The sequence below is a fragment of the Chiloscyllium plagiosum genome, unplaced genomic scaffold (genome assembly GCF_037043375.1).
Source record: "Chiloscyllium plagiosum isolate Xiang-an unplaced genomic scaffold, Cpla_swu_hap1 HiC_scaffold_17, whole genome shotgun sequence".
Lineage (NCBI taxonomy): Eukaryota > Metazoa > Chordata > Chondrichthyes > Orectolobiformes > Hemiscylliidae > Chiloscyllium > Chiloscyllium plagiosum.
Window position 1 is genome coordinate 31,237,630 of NW_028270155.1, and position 26,407 is coordinate 31,264,036.

General features: G+C 37.4%; 1 protein-coding gene across 4 annotated transcripts; it reads right to left on the bottom strand.

The window, feature by feature from the left end:
- Positions 1-4,571: 4,571 nt before the first annotated feature.
- LOC122558313 (uncharacterized) lies at positions 4,572-25,947 on the bottom strand. 4 transcript variants are annotated; one of them, XM_043706742.2, is made up of 5 exons: positions 25,760-25,947; positions 14,084-14,385; positions 10,344-10,516; positions 6,924-7,060; positions 4,572-5,464 (listed from the first exon to the last, which is right to left on the bottom strand). In XM_043706742.2, the coding sequence occupies exons 2-5, from the start codon at positions 14,178-14,180 to the stop codon at positions 4,897-4,899; spliced, it is 975 nt and encodes a 324-aa protein (XP_043562677.1). In that variant the 5' UTR covers positions 14,181-14,385; positions 25,760-25,947; the 3' UTR covers positions 4,572-4,896. The 4 variants fall into 4 exon arrangements, with proteins under 4 accessions (XP_043562677.1, XP_043562676.1, XP_043562675.1 ...); XM_043706741.2 differs by having other exon boundaries at positions 25,495-25,947; XM_043706740.2 differs by lacking the exon at positions 25,760-25,947 and adding an exon at positions 21,015-21,164.
- Between the last annotated feature and the right edge of the window lie 460 nt (positions 25,948-26,407).

The window sequence follows — 26,407 nt, forward strand, 5'->3', positions numbered from 1 at the left end:
AAATTTAAAAGTGATCTATTGTGGACAAAAGAAATAGTTCAAGGGATATGTTTAGCTAGTGACTGTTACAACTTGATTAAATAGATTAAAATTTATTTCCGCAAGTAAACATTAATGCAATAAGATTGCATCAGTCTGTGATGGAAACGAATTAAGTGCCCTGACATTCATTAGGTTACATACAATTCAGAATGAATTAATCACCAGAGGGTTTCCCAATGACGCAAAATGTCACTAGCAACAGGATTTGAAATTTGTGTTTCTAGTATGTGGATTTATTTGTTTCAAATTAAGTGTAGAACTCTAATAAATTTGTGACAAAGCTCAATCCAAAGCACACAGTAAACTGTATCTTCAAATATTTGGTCTTCGAAGATAAAGCTATAGTGCTGTCTATTTTCCATGAAAGTTATAATATTCAATTTGTAACTCCAATAGAAGTATACAAAAGACAATCCTATCAAATCAACAACTTCACTCAGTATCTTTCTCATTAGAAAGTCCCACATTAAACTAATATTACCTATATTAAAAGATAGGATAATACCACATTCGTAGAATCTAACTGATAAACTAGATGCACAATTGTTTTAAGAAAGTGTATATGAGATTAACTTTTCACTAAGTAGATGCAATAGTCACACAAATAGATATAAATGGTTGTGATATAGAAACATAGCTGCAGAGTGATCAGGAATGAACATCTAAAGAAAGGACAGACAAAAAAGGAAAAGGATTTGGGTAGCACTGCTGGTTAAAGAGGAAATGAATGCAACGGTGATCCATTTGTCCTCCTTTACTGAACCCTAAATTGCATCCAATCCTCAGGTCCACTGTGTTTTTTTAAAAAGCCAATTTGGATATCTCTTCCTTCAATCTAATACTCTCCCTAATTTAGCATATTAGTCTGATGAAGTGAAATCTGTATGGAGAGAGCTTAGAAATGCCAAGGAGTAGAAAATGATAGTGGGGACATTCTTTCAACACCCAAACTGTTGCGTTAATATTGGGGAAGGTACCAAACAGGAAATGCGAGAAACAAGCAATAAAAGGGTCAGCTGTAATTACGAGAGACTTGAATCGGAATATAGATTGAGTAAATCAAATCAGTAATACATCAGCATGGGAATTCTTGGAATGAATATGGAATGCTTTTCAATCAATACACTGAGGAACCAACTAGAGCACAGGCCATCCTAGACTGAGTATTGTGCAATGAGGAAGGACTAATTGACAATCTAGCTGAGATCTCTCGGGAATGAGTGACCACAATATGATGAACCCTTCATTAAGATGAAGAGTGATGTGGTTGATTTTGAGACTAGAGAGAATTTAAATAAAGGAAACTCTGATGGTATGAGATACAAACTGGCTAGAATGTTACTTAAAAGGGTGGCAATGGCAAAAATTTAAAGAGTGCAAGAAGGAAATGCAGTAGTGTTCATTCATGTCTAACACAACATTAAAAATAGAAAAGGTGCTCAACCATGGTTAATGAGGGAAATTAGGGATAATATTAATCAAAGGGGCAAACAAATTGGCCAAAAACTTTAAAAAAAGACCTGAACACTGAAATCTAAATTGCTCCCAGCAAATCAAAAAAAAACATTGATTAAGATAGTCAAAATAGAATAGAAGCTGGTAAGGGATATACAAACTAATGGCAAAAAATTTCTGTAAAGAAACATTAGTGAAGACAAACATAGGTGTCTCTCAAACACAGAGGAGATTATAATGGGGAACAGAGATGGCAAACTAATGAAATACACGTTTGGAGAAAAAAAAAGTTAACATTTCAATTCTGGTATGACTTCTTCAGAACTGCAAGTAGTTCTGAAGAAGTCAGACCAGAATTGAAACATTTACTTTCTCTCACTCCATAGATGCTGTCAGACCTGTTCAGCTACTCCAGCATTGGAAATCTGAAACAAACAACATCAAATATTTTGCCCATAAATACATTTCTTCAATAACACAATATTTGCATTCTTGTGCAACCCCGTGTTATAAAAAAAGCTTTAGAAACTGTGCGCTTAAAGTGTTGGTGCTGTAATTGCATTACAGCCAACACATGTTTTAAAAGTTTGTGCTGTAGAAACAGCGTCCCCAAATCATCAATCACGCTACAGCAAATTCACATTGATGAAAGTCACATTATAACAGAATGACCTGTACATTTTTTTTCTGTCTTCAAAAAGAAAAAATAACATTCCAAAAATATCAGGGAACAGAGTGTCTAGTGAGTGAGGGGAACTGAAGGAAACCAAAATAGTGGGGAAATTAATGGGATTAAAGGCTAATGTATCCCCAGGGCACAATAAGCTACATCCCAGAGTATTTAAGGAAGCAGTCCTAGAAATAGTGGATCCATTGGTGGTCACCTGTTAAGACTCTGGAACAGTTCCTATGAATTAAAGGAATTAAATAACCCCAACACATAAGGAAGGATATAGAAAGAATACTGAAATTATAGGCTGGTTAGCCAGACATTGGTAGTAATGAAAATATTAGATTTGGTTATAAAAGTTTCAATAATAGAACACTCTGAAAACAGTGATTTGAATCAAAGAATCAGCTTGGATTTAAGGAAATTCATGCTTGACAAAACTACTGGCAGAATTAACTAACAAAATTGATGAGGGGGAGCCAATCGATGTGGCTGATCTGGATTTTCCTCAGTTTCATAGACGTCTCACATTAGGGATTTCCATATAAATTTAAAGTGCATAGGATTGTGGGTACTGTATTAACATGGCTAGATTGTTTCCTGTTTGCCAACCAATAAAGGGTGGGAATAAACATGTCTTTTTCTGAGTGACAGGCAGTGACTAGTGGTATAGTGATCAGTACTTGTTCGCCAGCTATAAATTAATGAATTAGATGAGGGAACTGAATGTGAAATTCCCAAATTTGCAGACAATGAGAGAAGCTGGATGTGAGGGTGAACTGTGAGTAGCAATGTTTCACTCTGTTTTGGACAAATTGCGTGAGTGTGCAAATGCATGACAGAAGTATAATATGGATAAATGTGAGGTTATCCACTTTGGTATCGAAAACAGGAAGGCAGATTACCTAATTAGCAATAGATTAGGAAGTGGAGAAGTAAAAGGAGATGTGGGTACCCTTGTACATCAGTCACTGAAAGCAAGGGTGCAGTTGCAGAAGGCAGTGGAGCTGGCAAATGGTGTGTTGGTCTTCATTGAGAGGGTTTGAGTACAGGAATAGGGATGTCTTGCTGCAATTGTGCAGAGACTTGATGATATCAGATCCTAAGTTTGGTCTCCTTACTTGAGAAGAATGTTCTGGCTATGGAGAAAGTGCAACAATGTTTTACCATAGCGGTTCCTGGGATGATAGGACCTACATATGAAGAGAACCTGGATTGGTTAGGGCTGAATTCACTGGAATTCAGAAAAATTAGTTGGGATGGCGTTGTGTACGAACTAAACAGGGTAAATGCAGCTATGTGCAGAAAGTCCAGAACCAAGAGTTGGTTTAAAGATATACACTAGGCTATTTCAGATTCAGATGATAAATTTATTTTACTCAGACAGTAGTGAACCTGTGAAATTGTCTGCTATAGAAAGCAGTTTGAGGTTAAAGCATTGGGCGTGTTAAAGCAGTTAGGAATTGTTCTTTGGGCTAAAGGGAACAAAGGGTATGAGAAGAAAGCAGGGACAGGATATTGGGTTGGATAATCAATATGATCATATTGAATGGCACAGTATTGGCAAAAATATTGAAGGGTTGAATTAGTATTTAATTTTAAAGTAAATGTTTCTGTAGCTCTACAAAAACAATTTTACTCCATGAAGTCTCGTACTTGAAAAAAACAACATGTTTAATAGTGTTAAATATAACCTAATAACATTTAAATGTTAACTTAGGAAGTGAAATACTATTGAATTGCTTTTAATTGAGATATTTATCTGCTAATGCCTTTATTGAAGTATATTAGCATCTTGATGCTCAAGACATAATTCTTCACATGCAGATTCAAGGATCTTGTGAAAAAAATTCAAGAAGGTTCAAGCAAGTGTGTATTCAATTAAAGTATAAGAAAGATTGAATTTTATCAGATTGGTGATTCCAACCACAGTATGTTTTCAATGTTGCTGTCAACATTTATCACATTCAAAGCATTTGGAAGAGTTCAATGAACTCTACCATACTGATTGCCATTAAATCACAACAATTTAATACATCAGACTAATAAAAAGTTTTGTTCTTATGCAAGTTTCCCGCTGTGATAATACTTACACTAGCCTTGATGGTCATCAAAAATAATTGCAGTGTATGTAGACTTGATGACATCTAAAAGTAAAAAGCATCTCATTCTCAAATGTCCAAATTTTGATCATATATATGATTAGCTAAGTGCACTGTTCAATTATAAGGGAATGTCAAAAGCACTTATCTAAAGCCAATATGATGTCAACCAAGATGTCGTCTACCAAGCTTGCCTTAAAACTGAAATCTCATTTGCCTTCTGTGATCTTACTGTGAAATATCCCTGACAAAGTCTGTGTAACAAAGTAGAGGAAGAATTCAACACAAGATTTAGAGAACAATTTTGAAAAAGTGCAGTAAAATAATTTAATGTAACAGCTAAGAAAATGAGCCACATAATTCCAGTCAACAGAAATACACAAAGAACAGAGATTCACTGGAAATTGAGATCATTGGTTCTTCAAAAAGTGCGACTTTGTAAAGTTTTATACAAGTTACTGCAGATTGTATGACTACACAGCTACAATAACTTGCTTATTTTGTATCTTCTATTCCGCACCAGTACCATATTTCCAATGCAATTCTCTCACATACTGGGTGGAACGCTGGGATAGATTTTGTTTCAGAGCAAAAATAAAGTCAAATTTACTTATCTATATGTTAATTTTATAGATTGGGGCAAGCAACATGAAGCTGGAATGAGCTCATTTCTGGTATTGATTTCTGAGAAATATGAACTGATAGACTAGGATTTAACTTCTGCAAACGTCTTTTTATTCTTTTTGCTTCTCTCTCTCTTATGAGTCTTGCCTGCCGTTTTTCTGGAGTCTCATTTGCCCTTTTCAATCTCATAGCTTCTCTTTCACGTTGTAATCTTCTTGTCCTCTGGTCTTCTGACTCCTGCATTCTCTGAAGACGTTTGGCCTCACGATCTCTCAGCCTCCTCATCTCCCTTTCATCTGCTGATTCATTAGCACGTTTAAGTCTTTTTGCAGTCCGTTCACGCTCTAGTCTTTGCACACGAACATGCAGAGGCTCATTCTGCCTCCGGGCCATCCATTTATGGACGGAGGTCTCTTGGGCCTCAAAGAGATTTCTGTAAGCAACACATGTTTCACAGACAAACAGCATCCCCACAGCTACCATGGAATTCCAGAATGGTCCTGCTTCTTCTGGTACAGAAGTCTTCTCAGTGTTATCATTGATATCAGATTGTCCCGCTGGCAACTTCACACTGTAAATTCAACATCCCAAGCAAATGTCAGGGAGAATGTATGACTTTAATATTTAAACAAGGAAATTCCCATACTTCTAAAACAATACATCTATGACGATGTCCAGAAATATAACTTTTACTTTTAAAGTACATTAAGTGCACAGAAAGTAAAAAGTTAATATTCTGTACAAAATAGATCGTATTCAAGATCAATAATAAAGATGGTAATCTTAAATACTTTTGAACAGTAGAAAAGCAAAATAATTTACACTCAATATCTTTCACCGTATAGTTCACTTTTTGCAACAAAATCTAACCCACTGCGATTGTACTGTGTTCCAATGATAATGTGGATGATAGATGCAGTTATCCTGAAACCCATAAAACTATGTCGCAGCATAATTCATCACCTTCATGATATTGCACAATTAATACTATTTTTACAACTCTTTGCATCTCCATCAGATCAAATTTAAAAAGACAGATTTCTTTTTCCTTTAATTTTCCTGTGCACTACAAAAGTATTCCATTCACCTACAAGTGTTTTGGGGCAGTCTAACATCACAAAAGGCACGAGAAATACGTTTCTTTTTCCCTCATGCTCTAGCACAACTTTAAAACTTCAAAGTTTTTAAAACCTCCAAAAAATTCAGAAACCTTAAAAAGGAATAGGAATCGTTTTTAATTCACTGAAGGGAACATGGGTGTGACTAGCTAGGGCCAGTGTTCATTGCCCATCCTATCCCCAACAGTTCTGGAGGTGACGGTGGTCAGCTGCCTTCTTGATCCCACACACTGTGGGGGTGAACAGTCATAGTACTACTAGCGAGTGTGTTCTGGGGCCAACATTGTTTATCGGCAGTCATTAACATTGAACGTTATTTGAAGGATACTCACTTGCAAGCACAATATTTAATGTCATATGGTGATTTTAAAAGTAAAACGTTTAACAGCAAGGTTATCAGCTTTTGGAATATTTACATTTAACAGTCCATCTACTCCTCAACTAATGTTGTTATTTTATTTACAGTACTCGTGAATAGCAAGATGGAGAATTTACTCCCCTCTCTCTCTCTGATGAATGATCTTTGAAATTCTTTTCCAAAAACGCACTGGCAGCAGGTCCATTAAATTTTTTTTAAAAAGGCAGAAGTAGATTAACACGTTAGTTAAGAATCTATGGTCATTGGGATAAGTCAAAATGCGGAGTTGTGGCCACACTCAGATGAGTCATGATGGAGCGAGGTTGATGGATTGAAAATCTACTGCTACTCCTAATCTGTAGGTTTGTAACAGTCAGCACAATTAACCTCTTTTAGAAAAATATATAAATATAGCAAATTCTGGTCCAACTGCTTGATGCTTTAATTCCCACAAACAACAAGCATTCAACTATTATTTCATTGTAAAACCTTGATTATAAGCATTGTTGCTACTTTTTCTTTTACAATACCATCATTAATCATTGGCTACTGACCTTTGCAAGTGGTCCTTTGCTGCAAGTGACTGCCCACACACTGCACAATGATATGGTTTTCTGCTGGAATGGATCAACATGTGCTTATCCAGAGAACTTCTACAGCTTAATGTACTCCCACAAATACTGCAAATGAGCTAGAACGATTAAAATGTGAGCTCATAAGTACAATATTATATCAGCTACTAGCAGTTAAGTTACACATTTTACAGCTTTTAGATCAATTTATATGTTGATTTAAGGGAGTAAAAGTTGAAACAAAAATAGGAAAATATTGAAAAAAAAAACAAAGTCAGTAAAGATTAAAGATAAGACAGAAATCAAAATCCAGCCCCTTCAACAAACTAGAAAAGATTACAGATGAACATTTTATTTTTTAAAAAAAGGCAAGGATAGAAAAAACACTAATTAAATTTTGTATGGTTAATCACCAAAGCTAACTCTCACTTCAAGATTAATTTTAACTGAAAAGGAGTTCGGGATGCAAAAGTTGACGTCTTGTCTTGTAACAGTTGATTTGCACAAAATGGTTAAGATTTTTGGTTTTAGTTATCCTTATTTCTCAAAACATGGCTATTCATCCTGATTAGAAAGAACAAATGAAAACTTCCTTGCAACTTTCTAACTCTCTCAACTTTAGGAACAATATTATATGTCCACCAATTGAAAATGCCTCACTGGCTTATTAAAATTCATCTGGTAACTTTGCAAACGCATTTCTAAACAAATGGTGCTAAATTTCTTACAATTTTACCCAAGCTCAAAATTCAATTTGCATAACTGTTCGTGTAATCATTTAAAGTAAAATTACATTTATACAGTGCAATTAACAGAGTTAAAACAACCCAAAGCTCTGAACAGGAACAACGGTCAAATAGCATTCGACATCAAAACACTTTAAAGAGATAAGAGGACAGGGTGATGAAAAGTCTGGTCAAAAAAAAGTTTTAAGGATTACCTCTCTTGCCTTTAAGACAGCAAGGTTTAGGAAATTCCTGAGCTTAGAACCTAACCAGCTGAAGCATGCCTGCCAATGGTGGAGTGATGAGAATGGAAATTCACAAGAGATCAGAACAGGGAGGCGTGTATGGATTTGAGAAGTTTCTGGTGCTTGAGGTGATAGCAACAGGGAGAGGCCAGGTCATGGAGAGATTTGAAAATAAAGATGAGAATTTTAAACAAAAAGTAGAAAAGTCGAGGCATTTCCAGGAGCTAATCAGGACAGTGCCCACAAGGATTATGGAACAGAGCTTGCTGTGAATTAAAGGTGAAGTCACCATAGTTCTACCAGACCACTGGGTTGATCTCTCATTAGAGAGACGACGAGTGGTGGTTTAACTTAAGGAACATCATGCTTCAGGTGGAGTGACAGGTTACTGTTGGTGTCACTTCGTATTGCCTGTGCCTTTTTGCCATGAGTTAGAATATGAGCAGAGGTTTGGATATGATCTAGTTAATGAAGGGTGCAAGATGTAAAGGAGCCAACAGTATTTGGGGTTATTGAGTCTACTGAAGGAGTTCTCAAATTGTGGCATACCTGTCACTGGGGTTACAGGAGATGTTTCTAGGGAATTACAGAAAGGTTGTTTAATGATAGATCTGACATCTAGAAGTAATTTATTCTGTGAATAAGTTAAAATTTAAAAACTTAAATGCAATGTGTACAAAGAAAGAAAACATTATGAAACGTTTCTACGTTTTCCAGTGGACGTTTGCCCTGCATGATTTGTTTATTCCCAAAGATATGCAATTTGGCAAGAAATAGACTGGACAGTTTGTTCTAGGGGAACAGACTGCTGTGCCATTCTCTCATCAGCAACACCTCAGCCCATTTTATAGGTTCCTATTGTGGGACAGTTGTTTATCTTTTCCAAACTATTTGAAACTAATCAGGTCATTAGGTACAATGCGCCATCCAGAGTAGGAGCCAATCTTATCCGGCCTTTCACCTGGAGAGATACACTTCTCACCGCTGCTTTCTGAGAGTACAAAACTCACGAGGACTCTCATGCTCTGGATGTGCAGAGAATCAATTACTCCAGGGTACTGCATTCAAATGCCAAAATACCATCAGGCTGACTCGTTCAGGGAAAAAGAGTGAATGGTCCATCCCCTGGTGATTCTTTACATCTCAAGGGCAAGTCTAATTCATACAGGATCCTGTATCTGATGGGCACAGAAAAAGCCAGACAGAGCCTAAGAGGTTAGATGTTATGAAAAATGAGACACTTTGCTGAAAATTTCAGTGTAAACAAGAAATTCAGAGTTTGAGACTTTGTTTCTTTTTTAAAAACAATCATTTAATACACCAAACTATTAAACCTGTGTTATGTAAACATGTATCTTGGCATTATAATTGTTTCATGAAAAAAGTTGAATAGATTTGTGTGCATCTACAACACAAGAGCTGAATATCAAATTCAAATTAAAAGTTTGCAATCATATAGCAAAATATTCCTGGGGGGAAAAAGTGAGTGTGAGGAGATTAATATGGGATGACCAAAAATAAATTTTGATATTACTTTTAACAGAGACTGGAGGCATTAAAGAGGACATTAGATGATTATTTGAACAGGAAATCTGTGTACAGTTAGAGGGAAAAGGCAGGAGGGTGGTGCGAATCAAAGTGTTCAGAGAGCCAGTAAATACACTGTGGGCTGAATGGCCTCATGCACAGTAACTATTTGGAAATAAAGTGAGCTTTGGGAACCTTTGGTTTAAAAATAATAAAGGGACATAAATGAATGTTCCAATTGTCTGTGAGCATGGACAACTGTGGATATGGGCAACATTACAGACATTGTTGCAAGCATGTTGATGGATGTTATATGGACCCAATCTTGTACAGGTCAAATAGGATGCCGCAGCTGTAAAATAGTCGAGGTCACCCTCAGATTTGGTCAAGAAGAAAGGAATCAATGCTTGTTAATTTTAAAAAGACTGTTAATGTCAACTAAACATATAGTGCAGCCATAAATCAATCAGTGGTCCCAGGTTTCTTGTGAATTACGCTAAATGAATCAACATCAGACAACTCAACAATAAAACTAATTGTATTGCTTTCAGCCAAAAATTCCTGGTCTGGATCTTCAATCGGTTAACTTGGATGGAAGCATACAGGAACGGAATTCAGTTAAAAGAGAATAGCTCCTTGTAGCTGACTAACGTATGGTTTTCAGGTTAAGGATGACTATTTAATCTAGGTATTCAAAAGCTGCCTCTGCCCACAGAACTATATAAGCAAGAGTCAGTCTGTTATGTCATGAGAGATAATATTAACACATTTTTATCTGTTGTTATGAAATAAAAACCCAGTGAACAAGGCCTGAATGTTTTAAAAATACATGCTTTACATCTATTGGTGAAGTAAAATACAGGTCCTAACTTTCCTTTTTAGACTTTGCAGATGACAGTGTTTACCTGAATGTCTACAGAGTGCGAAAAATTGCTGCTCATCTGTTGTTCCTTCATTTTATTTCCAGTTTCATTTTTATTTTTGGTTGTCACCAATCTACTAGTGGGTAAAAGATGAACTTCTGATTCTTTACAGAGCAAATCATCTTCTGAATATTGGGTTGATCTACTACAATTACCTTTAGAAGAAAAAAAGCAAAGAGAAAATCAGAAACTGGTATGCATCTCTGGCAATATTAAGATACTGGAAAATATTCTAATTTTTAATATGGTTTTGAAAATATCAATCCAACAGAAGGATGAAAAATGGAAGCTTAGGCTAAGTTTCTTGCCTTTCCTCTGGAGGTACACAATTTTCAGTAGTGTCTCCAGAGCTGTCATTTGGAATCTGAACTAGCTGTTCTTTGAGAGATGCTAGAGACAGTGTACACACCCTTGAACAGAGATTATTAGTCAAGAACAAACATAAGAAAATCATTTACTTTCCTCCCTCACTCCAGAGTACTGGAACCAATTCTAATACCTCAACTGTTACCATTGAGTAACTTTCACTGATTAGGAATCAAATCAATTCTAGGTCCTGTAGTTTACATGACTTGGTTTCACATCGTGAGACATTTCGCCAAATTGGTTATTGTGAAATGTTTTCATGATTCAAATTTTGTGATTATTGAACAAACACATTCTGTAAACCCCACCTCTCACTGGTTCTCTGAAATCAACAAGCTAGCCTCTTCCAGCACCTCAGATGATATGCTATACTCCCCCAAACGCCTCCTGGATCTATCCATCCTCCACAACTGATAACAAACCTGGACTTTATTCGATTGATGTTAACAATCGGAACAATTCTAACTAATTATAACGACACACAAAATACCCAATGTAGATTCAGATAAGTGCAGCTAACAAAGGAGAAATAAGCTTCCATTTATTGACTGCTATTTGTACCCTCAGGACTTCCCAAAATGCTTCAGTCAATTAATTTTTTTTTAAAAAGTGTCATCACGGTTTATATCAAAAATAGTCAATTTGTGCTTAGATGGTCTCTTGAAGTGTGAAGTAAGAACACAAACCATGGTGAGTGAATGTTACCAAATAGCTGTTATTTTACTGTGTGCCCTCAGTAATGCATTGCATTTGTTGCAGCTATTTCAATTTGAATGGATGTTTAGAAAAATACTAAATTAACTTAGGAAATAGTAAACCAAAAGCAGATGCTGGAAATCAGAAACAAAAACAGAAATTACTAGAAAAACTCAGGTCTGGCAGCATCTGTGGAGAGGAACCAGAGTGAACATTTCAGGGTTTGAAGGAGGGTCATTGGACCTGAAACATAAACTCTGATTTCTCTCGACAGATGCTGCCAGACCTAAGTTTTTCTAGTAATTTCTGTTTTTGTTTATAAAGTAATTTAGGACCTAATCTTCGAGGCTCATTCAGCACATTCTCCAAATATCCAAATCAATTTAAGAGAAAACTGCTGTGTGTGGAAACACAGGAGATGGGTGCGATACTAAACAAGTATTTCACGTCTGTACTTCCTGTGGAGAAGGACATGGAAGCTGAATAAATTGTGGAAATAAATAGTGGTGTCTTGAGAAATGTCCATATTAAAGGTGGTGGCGCTGGATATCGTAAAATGCATGAAAGTGAATAGATCCTCAGGATCTGATCAGGTGTTTCCCAGAACTTTGTGGGAAGCTAGGGAGGAGATTGCTGGGTCCCTTGCAGAGATACTTATGTCATCGGTAGCCACGGGTGAGATGGCAGAAGACCAAGGTTGGCTAACATGGTACCACTATTTAAGAACAGTGGTAAGGAAAAGCCAGGGACCAGTGAGCCTGATGTCAGTGGTGGGCAAGTTGTTGGAGGGGATTCTGAAGGACAGGATTTACATGCATTTGGAAAGACAAGGACTGATTAGGGATAGTCAACATGGCTTTGCACAAGGGAAATCATCTCTGACTAACTTGACTGAGTTTTTTTGAAGAGGTGACAAAGAAGATTGATGAAGGCAGAGTTGTCTACATGGACTTTAGTAAGGTGTTCAACAAGGTTCCGCATGGCAAACTGGTTAGCAAGGTAGATCACATGGAATCCATGAGGACTGAGCCAATTGGATATAAAATTGGCTTGAAGATAGGAGATAGAGGGAGTGGTGGAGGGTTGTTTTTCAGAGGCCTGTGACCAGTGATGTGCTGCAAGGATCAGTGCCGGGTCCACTGCTTTTCATCATTTATATAAGTGATTTGGATGTGAATATAGGAGGTATGCTTAGTATGTTTGCAAATGACACCAAAATTGGTAGTGTAGTGAACAATGAAGAACACTATCTCAGAGTACAACAGGACCTTGATTGGGCCGAGCAGTGGCAGATGGAGTTTAAGTTAGATAAATGTGAGGTTTTGCATTTTGGAAAGGCTGGACTTATACAGTTAATGGCAGGGTTCTCCTGGGGAGTGTTTCCAAAACAAAAAGACCTCAGGTGCAGGTGCATAGCTCCTTAAAAGTGGAGTCACAGGTACACAAGGTGATGAATGTATGTGGTACGCTTGGCTTTGTTGATTAGTGCATTGATAATAGGAGTTGGGATGTCATATTGCGGCTGTAGAGGACAATGGTGAGACCACTTTTAGACCATTGTGTTCAATTCTGGTCTCCCTGCTATAGTAAAAATGTTGTTAAACTTGAAAGGGTTCAGAAAAGATTAGAGGGTTTGAGCAACAGGGTGAGGCTGAATAGGCTGGTGCTTTTTATCCCCCTGAAGCAAGGGGTGACATTAGGGATTTATAAAATCATGAGGCATGGATAGGGTGAGTAGCCAAGGTCTTTTCTCCCAGGTCAACGGACTCCAAAGCTAGAGGGCATAGATTTAAAGGGAGAGGGGAAAATTTAAAAGAGACTGGAGGGGCACTTTTTACAAACAGAGGCTGGTCCATATAAGGAATGAACTGCCAAAGGAAGTGGGGGAGACTGGTACAATAACATCATTTAAAAGGCATCTAGATAGGTATATAAGAAAGGGTTGAGGGGGATATGGGCCAAATATTGGCAAATGGGACTAGGTCAGATTGTGATGTCTGGTCAGTGCAGATGGGTTAGACCAAAGGGTTTGTTTCCATGCTGTATGACTATGACTGCCTAGGCAATGACAGCCAACAAACCAAATCTCCCACTTTGAAAAATCTACACTCAAACACAAAATCCAAATTACTTCAATCCCTAAATTTATTTAGGCAAACAATACCAAACTGTCCTAAATGGAACAACGTACAGGCAGACTGTAATCAATGTAGTGTGCTTAATAACAAAACAAACATGGTTCAAAGCTTTTCAATTAAACAAAAATAGTGGGCAAAAGACAACTTTTGAAGAGGAATTTACAAGAATTTCTCATCTTCAAATTGGCCTAGTTTTTATTCTCTCTCATTGCATCACATTTTCAGATATCATGAAAAGTTCATTCAGTATGTTACCATGTTCCTACACGAAATTGTGTGCAATAGGTTGGGAGGAACTCAGAGCTGGAAGGAAAAAAATATACTTGGATATATGGTTGTATGTGAAGGTCTATACATTGAAAACATATTTATTACAAAGTTTACAAAATACAGATGGAAAGGCATCAAAATGTATAAGTCAAATTAGTCAGTCAATATTCTCAAAATACTTTGATATAGACACATGTGGTATCTATTTACCTCTAAGCCCTATATATTATTCCTCCATTTTAATAAACTTACCACTTATGTTAACCAAGTTCTTCAGTTGGTTTCCATGGTTACTATTGGACTCTGACATGTCACCTTCAGCTTTATCTGTGTGCACACACTCCTCCATCCCTAGAATGCTGTGCTGTACATATAGTAATTCTCAATTTATATCTTCTGAAAAATTGAAAATATCCACTGTTGCATTCTGATGGCGTATGCTAAACAGCAGTGTTAAATTATTAGACAATATTCATCTTGAGTATAAGAGTTCAAAACTCCAAATGAAAGGATCACAAAATGGCTGCTCTGTATCTTCATTTTTGCAGCACCACCTTTGGTGGAAAAGAAAAAGAATCTATGGTTAAATATTTTATGTTTTTCTGACAAATGAAGTAACAATACCTTAAATCACACTTGTATAAAAAAATTCCAGTTGCAAAATTGACAGAAAATGATCAGCTATGAAAAATGCCAACAAAAAAAAAACTTCATTTGAACCATAATCAAAATTAATGTACATACTGTAGATCTTTGGTGACCAATATTCAGAACTGTCAAAAACCAGAAAAATGTTAGATGTAAGGATTTAGTGATGGACTGGACATTTGAGGCATTAATTTAGTTAATAAGATGTATCACTCCCTGTAAAGAAACTAAGATGGAACTAAGCTGACCATCTTCAGTAAGATGCTTATTCCCTAACCCACCAAATCAGTTTAGATTAGCTGATACAAAAACAAAGACTGGGGTAGGTGGTGGTTCAATGCCCAGCAAATGCACAACTAGAGATATTTTTATATCAGAAGGGGTGTTATACTTCTGCTGTTGATGCCATTCTCCAATACAGACAAATCTAACTTGATGACATTGACATGAGAGCAACATTTTTCTGGGTCCTATGAGCTGCTGGCAGATAATGCAACTTTTCTACATAAATGCTAAACCTGCAGTTGATTCTACTTCAAGCATTACAAAGACCAATTATTGTTCCGCTGTTTACAGTCATGAAACCCGGATGTGTGGAAAAGCACAGGTCTATACTTTTAAGTCTAATTATTGGTTATTATTCAATGCATCGTGCACATGGTAGTCATAGATTCAGATGTTCATAGCAGAGGCGGCGGCCATTTGGCCCATGGTGTCAATGTCAGTCAACAAAAGTCTGACAACACTAACCAACTTAGCTCTTACGTTAAAACTGAACCCTCTAAATGAAAAAAAAGTGCCTTACTATCAACCTTTTTTATGCCTCTCAATCTTATACACCTCCATCCGGTCCCTATTAGCTCAGGAAAGTGTCCTGATTAATCTCCTCTGCACCGTCTCTAGTGCAATCATGTCGATCTTATAACGTGACCAGAGCTGCACAAAACACTCCCATTATGGTCAAAATAACATTTTACACAGATCCAGCTTAATCTCCTTGCTCTTATTTAAGCCTCAGCTAATAAAGGCATATATCCCATATAACTTCTTAATTACTTTATCTACCTGCCCTACTATCTTCAGTGATCTGAGAATGTATACACCAATACTCCTTGGATTTTTAGAATTTTCCAGGTTCTTACATTCACAGCGTAATGCCTTGCCTCGTTAGCCCTCCCTAAAAGCACACACACATATTTTCCAGGCTGAATTCCATTTGCCACCACTCTACCCACCTGACATCCTCTTCAATATTTACCATCTGCGAAGTTCTTCTTCATACCCCCTATATTTAAGTCAAAATCATTAACGTACATCACAAATAGCAAGAGCCCAGCATCAAAGCTGTGGAATCCCACTGGAATCAGACTTCTCATCAAAAAATATCCTTCTGCCATCACCCTCTACTTCTTGCCCTCAGCCAATTTTGCCTTGGATTCCATGGGCTCTTACTTTCTTAACTAGTCTATCAAGTGGGACTTTATCCAAAGTCTTGCTGAAATCCATAAAGTTAGCATCAAATGAATTACTCTCATTAAGATTAATTTAGGATGTGTGATTGGTATAGGTGAGATGGATGAAGGGCCTGTTTCCATGCTGTACAGCTCTATGACTCTATAACTCTTTTGATTACCTCCTCAAAAAGTTCAATAGCAATACACAGCTGATGGCAGATCATCAACACTACATTAGCACTGTATCTCCCATACAAATTAAAATTGATTCCTAGCGTAGACTGATAACATATGTACAACATTAAATCAAAAGTAAAAAGCTGTAACCAGTTACACTACAAGTAGAGAGGAAATATAAAACTAGAGTTCTTTCATGGAATTTCTCCTCTTAGAGATACTGACTTCAAAACAAAAATTTCCAGAGATACCAACACTTACTTAAATTATGGAAATGTTAATGTTTGCTTCAAAATTGATCATTGTAATTACACTTTAATGGAAACCAAAGAATCAGCATTTCTTGCTGCAGTGTACAGAATTGCATATCAGTACAGAATTTTCCTTAAACCATTCCCATCTGCATCTCATATCCAAGAAAGATGTGTCCTTGTCCTCTGATCTTGGAGATGTCATCAATCTATCTCAATGTTGCTGTTTGTATCTATTTCACAGCACAGCTGAAGAATCATGTCAGAGGAGAAATGTTTTGGTTCATCATTAAAAAGCAAGATTAAACAAGCTTTTTAGTAGTGAGGCCTGTCTCTATACATTGCATTCACTTTATAACACAATATTTATCAATTACAATCATCACAGGAAATTTCAATATACAGGTGCACTGTGAAAAATCAGATCAGTAGTGGATCTCAAGAAATGGAATTCATGGAATGTCGACAAAATAGTTTTTCAGAGCAGCTTGTGGTACAGCCTACTAGGGAATGAGCAATGCTGAATTTAATGATGTGTAATGAAGCAGATTTGATGAGAGAGCTGAAGGTGAAGAAAACCCTTAGTGGGCAGTAACGTTAATATGATAGAATTCACGCTGCAGTCTGAGAGGGAGAAGACTGAATCAAACAAGTGTTACAATTGAGTAAAGGTAACTACAAAGACGAGGGAGGAGCTGGCCAGAGCTGATTGAAAAGATGGTTTGCAGCAATGACAGGAGTTCCAGGGGTAATTCAAATGCACAGCTAAAAATCACTCGAAGGAAGAAGGGTATTAAAGGTGAGGACATGTCAACCAAGGCTCATCCTCACCTTAAAGAAGTCAGGGACAGCACAAAAGCAAAACAGAGACATTCAATGTGAAATTAGTGGGAAGGTACTGGATTGGGAAGCCTTTAAATAGCCAGCAGAAGATAAGTAAAAAACAATTCCAGGAGTGGGGGGTGGTGGTGGTGGTGGTGGTGGTGGGGGAGAGTGGGAGCAGGAGAAGATGAAAGCTAGGTACTAACACAAAAGATTGAAACACACCAGAATGTCAAGAGTGTCCAGGGTGGGGGGTGGTGGTGGTGAGTGTAGCATTCATTGCTAAGGAAAAGGTGGTGGGAAAGCTGAAAAATCTGAAGGCGGATAAGTCACCTGGACCTGATTGTCTACATCCCAGACTGACAAGATAGCTGAGGACATTAGAGGTATTAGTGGTGATCTTTCAGATATCATGGAGAGTTCCAGAGGACTGGAAATTGGCCAAAGTAACGGTCCTGTTTAAGACGGGAGGGAGGCAGAGGTCAGAAATCATTGGTAAGATTTTAGATATAATTAGTAATTACGAGATTGCAGAGTGTTTAGAAGTGCATGGTTAAATAGGGACCAAAACTATTCATGTTATACATGAATGATCTGAACAAAGGAACTTATTGCTAAGTTTGCAGAGGACCCAAAGTGGACAGACAGGTAGTGTTGGGGAAGCAGGGAGGGGACAGAAAGACTTGCACATGCTACACAAGGTGGGCAAAGAACTGGCAGATGAAATACAATGTGGCAAACTGTGAGGTTTTGAGCTTTGGTAGGAAGAATTGAGACATACACCATTTTCTAAATAGGGAAAGACTTCGGAAATCTGATGTGCAAAGGAACTTAGAAGCCCTAGTTCAGGATTCACTTAAGGATAACATGCTGGTTCAGTTTGTGGTTAGCATGCAAATTAGTGTTGGCATTCATTTCAAGACGGCTAGATTACAAGAGCAGAGATGGACTGCTCAGACTGTATAAGACTCTGGTCAGACTGCAATTGGTATAGTGACAGCAATTTTGGGCACCATATCTAAAGAAAGATGTGCTGGTGTTGGTGGGGTTCCAGAGGAGGTTCATAAGAATAATTTCAGGAACGAAAGGTTTGTCATATGAGAACCGGTTGAGGACTTGGGAACTGTACTCAACAGAGTTTAGAAGACTGAGGTGGAGATCTGATTGAAACTTACACGATATTAAGACGCCTGCATAGACTAGATGTGGATAAGATGTTTTCACTCGGAGGAGAGACTAGGATCCAGAAGCACAGTCTCAAAGTGAAGGGATAACTCTTTTGAATGGAGATGAGAAAGCATTTCTTCAGCCAGAGAATGGTGACTCTGTGGATCTCAGGGACTGCACAGCCCTCCATGTGGCAAATTCATTTAGTGAATTAAGACAGAGATAGATAGGTTCGCGATTAGAAGGATCAAGGGTTACGAGGAGAAAGCAGGAGAATGTGGTTGAGAAACATGTCAGCCATGGCCAAATGGCAGAGCAGACTTGATGGGCTGAATGGCCTAATTCTGCTCCTATATCTTACTGTCTTATCCATGTCATAGAGTCATAGAGATGTACAGCATGGAAACAGACCCTTCGATTCAACCGTCCATGCCGACCAGATATCTCAACCCAATCCAGTCCCACCTGCCAGCACCCAGCCCATATCCCTCCAAACCCTTCCTATTCATATACCATCCAAGTGGCTTTTAAATGTTGCAATTGCAACAGCCTCCACCACTTCCTCTGGCGGCTCATTCCATACACATACCACCCTCTGCATGAAAAAGTTGCTTCTTAGGTCTCTTTTATATCTTTCCCCTCTCACCCTAAACCTATGCCCTCTAGTTCTGGATTCCCCGACCCCAGGGAAAAGACTTTGTCTATTTATCCTATCCATACCCCTCATAATTTTGTAAACCTCCATAAGGTCACTCCTCAGCCTCCGAAGCTCCAGGGAAAAAAGCCCCAGCCTGTTCAGCCTCTCCCTATAGCTCAAACCCTCCAACCCAGGCAACATCCTTGTAAATCTTTTCTGAACCCTTTCAAGTTTCACAACATCTTTATGATAGGAAGGAGACCAGAATTGCACACAATATTCCAACAGTGGCCTAACCAATGTCCTATTCAGCCGCAACATGACCTCCCAACTCCTGTACTCAGTACTCTGACCAATAAAAGAAAGCATACCAAATGTCTTCTTCACTATCCTATCTACCTGCGACTCCACTTTCAATGAGCTATGAACCTGCACTCCAAGGTCTCTGTTCAGCAACACTCCCTCAGACCTTACCATTAAGTGTACAAGTCCTGCCAAGATTTGCTTTCCCAAAATGCAGCACCTCACATTGCTTAAAAATAAATTCCTCAATTTTGTTTCCAGTACATTTGCATCCTCTTCTTTTCCCTTTGTGTAGTGCCATTACTGTTCAACCAAATCTTTTCACAATCAGTTTCTAGCTTCATCACTCCTTTTCTTCTGATAAATTTGAAAATGTTGAAATAAAAATCAATTACAAAACAGAAATTGTGTACAAACTGAAGGGAATACAAGGCTTACAGCAGTGGAATGAGACTTACTAGACTGCTGTACAAGAGCCAGCATGGACTCAATAGGTGGAATGGCCTCTGTCGTAAAACAGCTTAATTAGGAAATAAACCTTTAGTATCATCTTTTAGGTGAGGCCAGTTCACACTAAAACCTGTTAACCTAGGTTATATTATTTCGCTATTACCAAATTCCTACCACTCGGCAACAAAATTTCACTGATGTTGTGCAATCAATAGGACAAAAAATTTGTCAAGTTTATGAATTGCTATCATTAATATCAAGTAGGAAAATACGGGTACCTCATTATAATTTTAAATATTACACTTCATAATATACTTCATCCTGAGTTTTCCAGTTTATTACTAGGTTGTACACCTTCCTGTCATTATGACTATTGCAGCTGAGTTCTCACTTCACTTCCACCTCAAAACTGCAGGTGTTCCACAAAATGCAATTCAAAGTAAACCTACAATGAGGATCTGCTGACTAAATTAGTTTGCCTGATATTTACTTCGATTGTAGGGATGACATCTATACAAACATTATTTTAGAGGTAAGTGGACTCAATCAAATATGCTGACATTTCTGTAACAAAAACTACTTACAGGAATTCATGGGTCTCCAAACCTTTAGTTTTTTTAAAAAAACAATAAACTGCAAAAACTACAGCAAAATTACAATAAATTAAACCTGTCTAACCTAACTCTTGTTTGCTTTGAGTATACGTATCTTCTGTTTTTGTCATCTTCCACCTGCCTCTGTCACTTCTTATTTATTTGGTCATTGGTCAATAAGTCTTTAGTATTTCCATTTGCAAAGATGAATGTAGCGCAAAGTTACTTTTTGATTCAGTTTTTAAAACACAACCATGTAATGCAACAGCGTTGTATACAAAGACGTGGAAATTCTGAATTTAGAGCAGATTAAAGCTATGCGAACGTTTCAAATATGACTGTGCTTGTGCTCCATACATTTTTAAAAATACTCAAATGAGTACAGTATATTTTACTTTTTTTTTTAAAATCAGGAATGTCATTCTCAACATTTATCGGCTGCTGAGAACTCTTATTGAAGTGTTTATTGAAGGCTAGAAAATACAAGTTGGCTCAAGTAGCATCTCGCACCGTCAATATTTCCCACCTTAACTCACTGCTTTGAGTGCATTATTCCCTTTAACTCTATGGCTTTACACTATTTAACACCTAGGCCATTACCCTACCACCTGCCTCTTGCAGTTCGCTATCTACACGGCACCACTGACTACTTACATCGCCCCTCGATCTGCTGTACCATACCTTCTCCAGATTTGGCTGCACTTCCGGCTAAGGTCAAAGAAGGAACAAGTTTTACTTCCGAGCCACACTGCGACCATCATCACCTCTAGGACGTACTCACAGTGGACACGATAAAAGGCGACATCACCCTCCCGGGGCAAGATGGCGCTGCCACGTGACCGGTCTACATGACGCACGCGCTAGGCAACGCGCCATAGCAACCGTCCTGCATCCAGGCCTCAGTATCCTACCCCTTTCCAAAAGGACGCACCGCCATCATCTCCATCACCATCAACCCCACCTCCCTTCAACGACAGGGCACGCTATTGCACCCCTCCTTCTCCCACAAGACATATCTATCCCACCTGGACAGAACAACCACCATCATCCCCTTGACCACCTCCTCCTTATCCCCACCACAGGAAATACTGCACCTTCAGAAATTATTGAAGAAGAATCAAATTTCATGCAAGATACTTAATCTGTCTGTCTCCACATTCTCGTCAATGAGTTTCTCCAGCACTTGCTGTTTTTATTTTCAAACATCTCCGTTGGTTCAGTCTTCACATAGAAAGACACAAATAACTTCATGGTAATAATGCGAGGGAAGTAATGAAGGAAATTAGTATTAGTTAGAAGAAATGACTGGATGAATTAACAGGACTAAAGACAGATAAATCCCCAAGACCTGATAATCCACATTTCAAGGTGGTAAAAGAAGTGTTCATGGAAGATGCATGTATTGATTGTCATCTGCCAAAATTCTGGAGATTCTGGAACAGTTCCAGTAGAATGGAACATGGCAAATAGAGAATTATGGAATATTTAATATAAAATCAATAACATATGAAAGATGCAATAACAGGATGCTTCAAAAATAATCACAGATTTAGACCATGTCAACATAGATTTATGAGAGGGAGCTCACATTCGACAAATGTACTAGAGCTTATTTAAGACATAATAATATTGATAAGGAAGAATGAGTGGATGTGATGTTTGGGAATTTTCAGAAAGCTCTTGATAAATTCCAAAATAAGAAGCCAGTGTGTAAAATCAATGCACATGAGAATGGTGGTATATACTGGCATGGATTGAATATTGGTTAGCAGAGGTAGAATAGGTATAAGTGAATATTTTTGGGAGTCGAAGGTGGTGACAAATGAGATCAATGCTTAGGCACTAGCTATTTACAATATATATGAACGATTTGAATGAAGGAATTAAATGTATTATTGCCAAGTTTCCTGAAAATGCAAAATTATGAGATGTAAGAGTAGTAAAGAGAAAATAAGGACGCTTCAAGGCAAATACATGGTATATGCAATGCAACATGGATAAGTGTAAAGTTATCAATTTCAGTGTGCAAAACAATAGCAGAATATTATTTAAACAAATATTAATTGGAAAATGCGGGTGAATAAACTATCCTGTATGTCCTTGTAAATCAGTAACTGCAAACAGCTTGTAATTAAGAGCAAGGGAAATTGTATGTTGGCCTTCATTGCAAAGGGATTGGATATAGGATGAAAGATGTCTAGCTGCCGCTGGTATAGGGCTTTGCTGAGTTCATACTTGGACAATTGTTCTCCTTACCTAAGAAAACATACACTGTACCTGCCATAGAGGGACTTTAATGAAAGTTCACCACTTTCTCAGATGAGAAGCTCACCATGGATATATTCCCACTAAATTCCCACTATGGATATATTTTTGTCAGTAGATTTATTTCATCACCAATATACACCACAAAAAAAACATAGGAATAAGGAGGTTGACTGGTTTGAAAGGCATATATTGAAAACAAATTTAAGATCATCAGTTAGGTTTGCAATGTGATTACATATTCTAAAATCTGTGCACATTAATACACAGAACCTTGTTTTATTTGGGAAAAGGAATTTATGCATAGATTGCACATTTTCATGGCAAACGTGGTCAGGGGCTGACCATCCCTATTGCATCTCAATACCAATGACCCATCTTCTTCTCATGCTGTATAAATTGGTGTTCCTCTTTCAAGTATGGTTTGTCCCGAAGAGTGCAAGATGAAAAGCCTCGCCTTTGCCTTTCCTTTTAGCAATGTTCAAGTTGACTGTGATTTTAAAGTCACACAACACCAGGTTATAGTCCGACGGGTTTATTGGAAATCACAAGCTTTTGGAATGCTGCTCCTTCACCAGGTGACTCCACTTGATGAAGGAGCTGTACTCTGAAAACTTGTGATTTCAAATTAACATGCTGGACTATAACCTGGTGTTGCCTGACTTCGACCTAGTCTGCTCCAAACCAACACTGGCACTTCCACATCATGTGATTTTAAAGACACACCAGTTAAGTACAAATCCATCTTGCAGTTTTCCTTAAGATCATTAGAAATCTTAATTAATTTCTTTCACTTGTTTACTGTTAGATGCCCTGTCTGAGAGCTAAGCTGTAGGTAAGTTGGTAATAAACTCCTTATGAGTCAGATGATTGTGGATTTAATTCCCACTCTAGGGTTCCAATGGAGTTTTGCAAGAGAAATGCATTGTGAGAACAACGGTCTTTGAAATAAAATATTAAATCACGACCCTGTTTGACCTCTCAAAGGATGTAAATTTTCTCATTTCACTATTTTCAAAGAAGCCTGAGAAGTTATGCTCATCGGTCTGGCCAATATTTATCCTTGTGAGCACCACTTATTGATTAGCTCACTATGACTTGTGGGTGATTGTTGTGCAAAGATTAGCAACTGTGTTTCCTATAATAGAAGTGACTACAATTCAAAAACATGCCATTTGCTGTAAAGCCCTTTGGGATGGAGTCACGAAAGGCACTCAAATAAATGCAAGTTTTTTTTGCACAGTTAAATATTGTAATTTACAGTATGATTTCACAAAATGTTATATTTTAGCATATACAGGTAAATCTCCCATGAATGGCCAGTGTAAAGTCAGGGTATATTGAATTTCCAGGAGTATATCATAAATTCTGGTCTTGCAACATTTAAAAGGCATTTGGATGGGTATATGAATAGGAAGGGTTTGGAGGCATATGGGCTAATGCTGGCAGGTGGGACTAGATTGGGTCGGCATGGACGAGTTGGACGGAAGGGTCTGTTTCTGTGCTGTACATCTCTATGACTCTCGTAATGTAGATTTGAAGTATGCACAGAACTGGATTTGAAGTTCCATGTAGTGTAAGATGTCTGATACTGCAAAGATGTTTATTAAAAGATGGTTATAGAGTCATATAACCCAGGAATATGACAGCAAGACTATGCCCAAAGAAAGAGTGCAGTATATACAAAATATTGAATATATAATCTCCCAGAGAGGCAAAATTCTGCTCTCGCATTAAAGAACGTTCTACCACATTGCCTGTCAGAGTGCAGTCTGTACATCCCAGTTAGTATGCTGCTAACTACATGCATTTATACAATATGTACATATTGTATTTATATCTGTACTTTAATATAATAAATCATCCAAAGATACTTCACAGGAGAATTTTCAAACAATGTTGACACAGAGCCACAAAAGAATCAGGTAACCAAAAAGTTTAGTCAAAGTGAACCAAACAGCATCATAAAAGGAAGTAGTTTAGAGAAGAAATTCCAGTATATCTCAACTTGGTAATCACAGCATAACTATAGCTCATAAGACAATTTATATACAGTGCTCATGTATTGAACTAATTCAATATTTATGTGAACAATGAGAATAAGTGACATTTTCATTCATCTCATCAACTTTTTCACTTTGTATTCAGGATGGTAGCATTCTACTTTATATTGTATAACAGTCCATAACTTGAAGTCTTCACAAAATATGAAAAGTGGTCAATCTTGAACCATTTACATAAGAATCCTTGTACAGTCCCTACACTGGGTTGTCTTGCTAATAAAACTAAATGCAAATTTCTTTCATTTAATTGTAATATTTTTAATCCTGCTTTTAATACACCCTGGTTAAAGCTCAGAGATGACTTGACAGAGAATTGTGGTTAGGGCCTTCCATGTAAAAAGGTAAACTCCAGAAAACTAGCAAAGTGTTCAAATCAGCAGGCTGCTGTATGAGAACTAAGATATAAATCATTACCAGAGCTATGAGTCCCAGAATCTTTAGTAAGCCTACCAATGAAAGCACTTTTTTTTATTTTAAAGCTATACTTTATTCATAAGAAATATTTATATATACATAGTAACTAAAGCAGTTCAATTCCATACAGCAGCAATATGAAGTAGCAAACATTGGAGTTTGACTCTATCCAACAAACAAACCAAATGCACTTCTTACTTGTACAAGTCTATATTTACATATATTTGAGGCACAGAGATCCCCATTGCACTTATTTTTATTTGCTCAAGTTTTATTTGCTCAAGTTCCAGACTCAATGAGTCGAAAGGCATATTTTCTACTGTAACTTTGTGACCCTTTGCCTGTTTCAGTTCATTTTACTTTAAACAAGTTATATCTCGTAATCGTTAAACAATTGAGGCGTTCAAGAAGATTCCTACCTATCCGTTTTTGATTGTTCACAGCTTATGCACAATGATGCTCGTTTAAAAAAAAGTCACATTGCCGGAATAACGTTATCCATGCAGCAAGAATTAACAACCAAATGCAAATTGGGTGACTGTTTTGTAGAATGTCTCCACTCAGTCCACAAGCATGACTCCAGCCTTCCAGTTTCTGGAAATTTCAATACCCTATTTTACTCTCAAACTCATATTTCTGTCCTAGGCCTGCGGCAGAAACTCAATCTAATTGCAGGAACCACACCTTATTTTCCAAGTAGGCATATTACAACCATCTGAAGTAAACATCGAGTTCAACAACTTCAGACCATGGATTCTGTACCCCGTTTTGATTTTTGCACCCACCCCAGCGCCTACTATATTTTGTTTTCATGCTTTAGCTTTCAGTAATTATTCCACTTAGTGTCGACGAATGAATTGTTGCTGCTTGCAACTACTGCTTTTTACGTAATAACCTTTAAACTTTCTTCCTCTTTGACCTTGCATTTTGTTCCGACGGCTATTCCCACCCTAAAATATGTAATCTTTCTTCTATTTAAAGGGGTCACATTAAAATCAAAATTCTCCACAGACCTGCTGAGTTTGTCCACTCTTTCTGAGCTTATTTAGTAGTTAATAAATAATTATTAAATAAACACAATTTTTAAAGCAACTTTTTAAAAAAGAAACCGAAATAAACACGTTTAAGCAACAAATCTCTGGTTGCATAATTTTTTTATTTGCACTATTGGTATTGTATGTAATTTGACATATTTAATTTCTGCTCGTAATTTACTTTGAAATCTCTCCTTTGCTTCAAAATTTGCATTTATATTTTCTTGCGTCCTTCGCTTACTTCTATTTCATAAGTTTTTATGATATGAGAAGAGTGGACTGTTGGGGTTGGTGATCT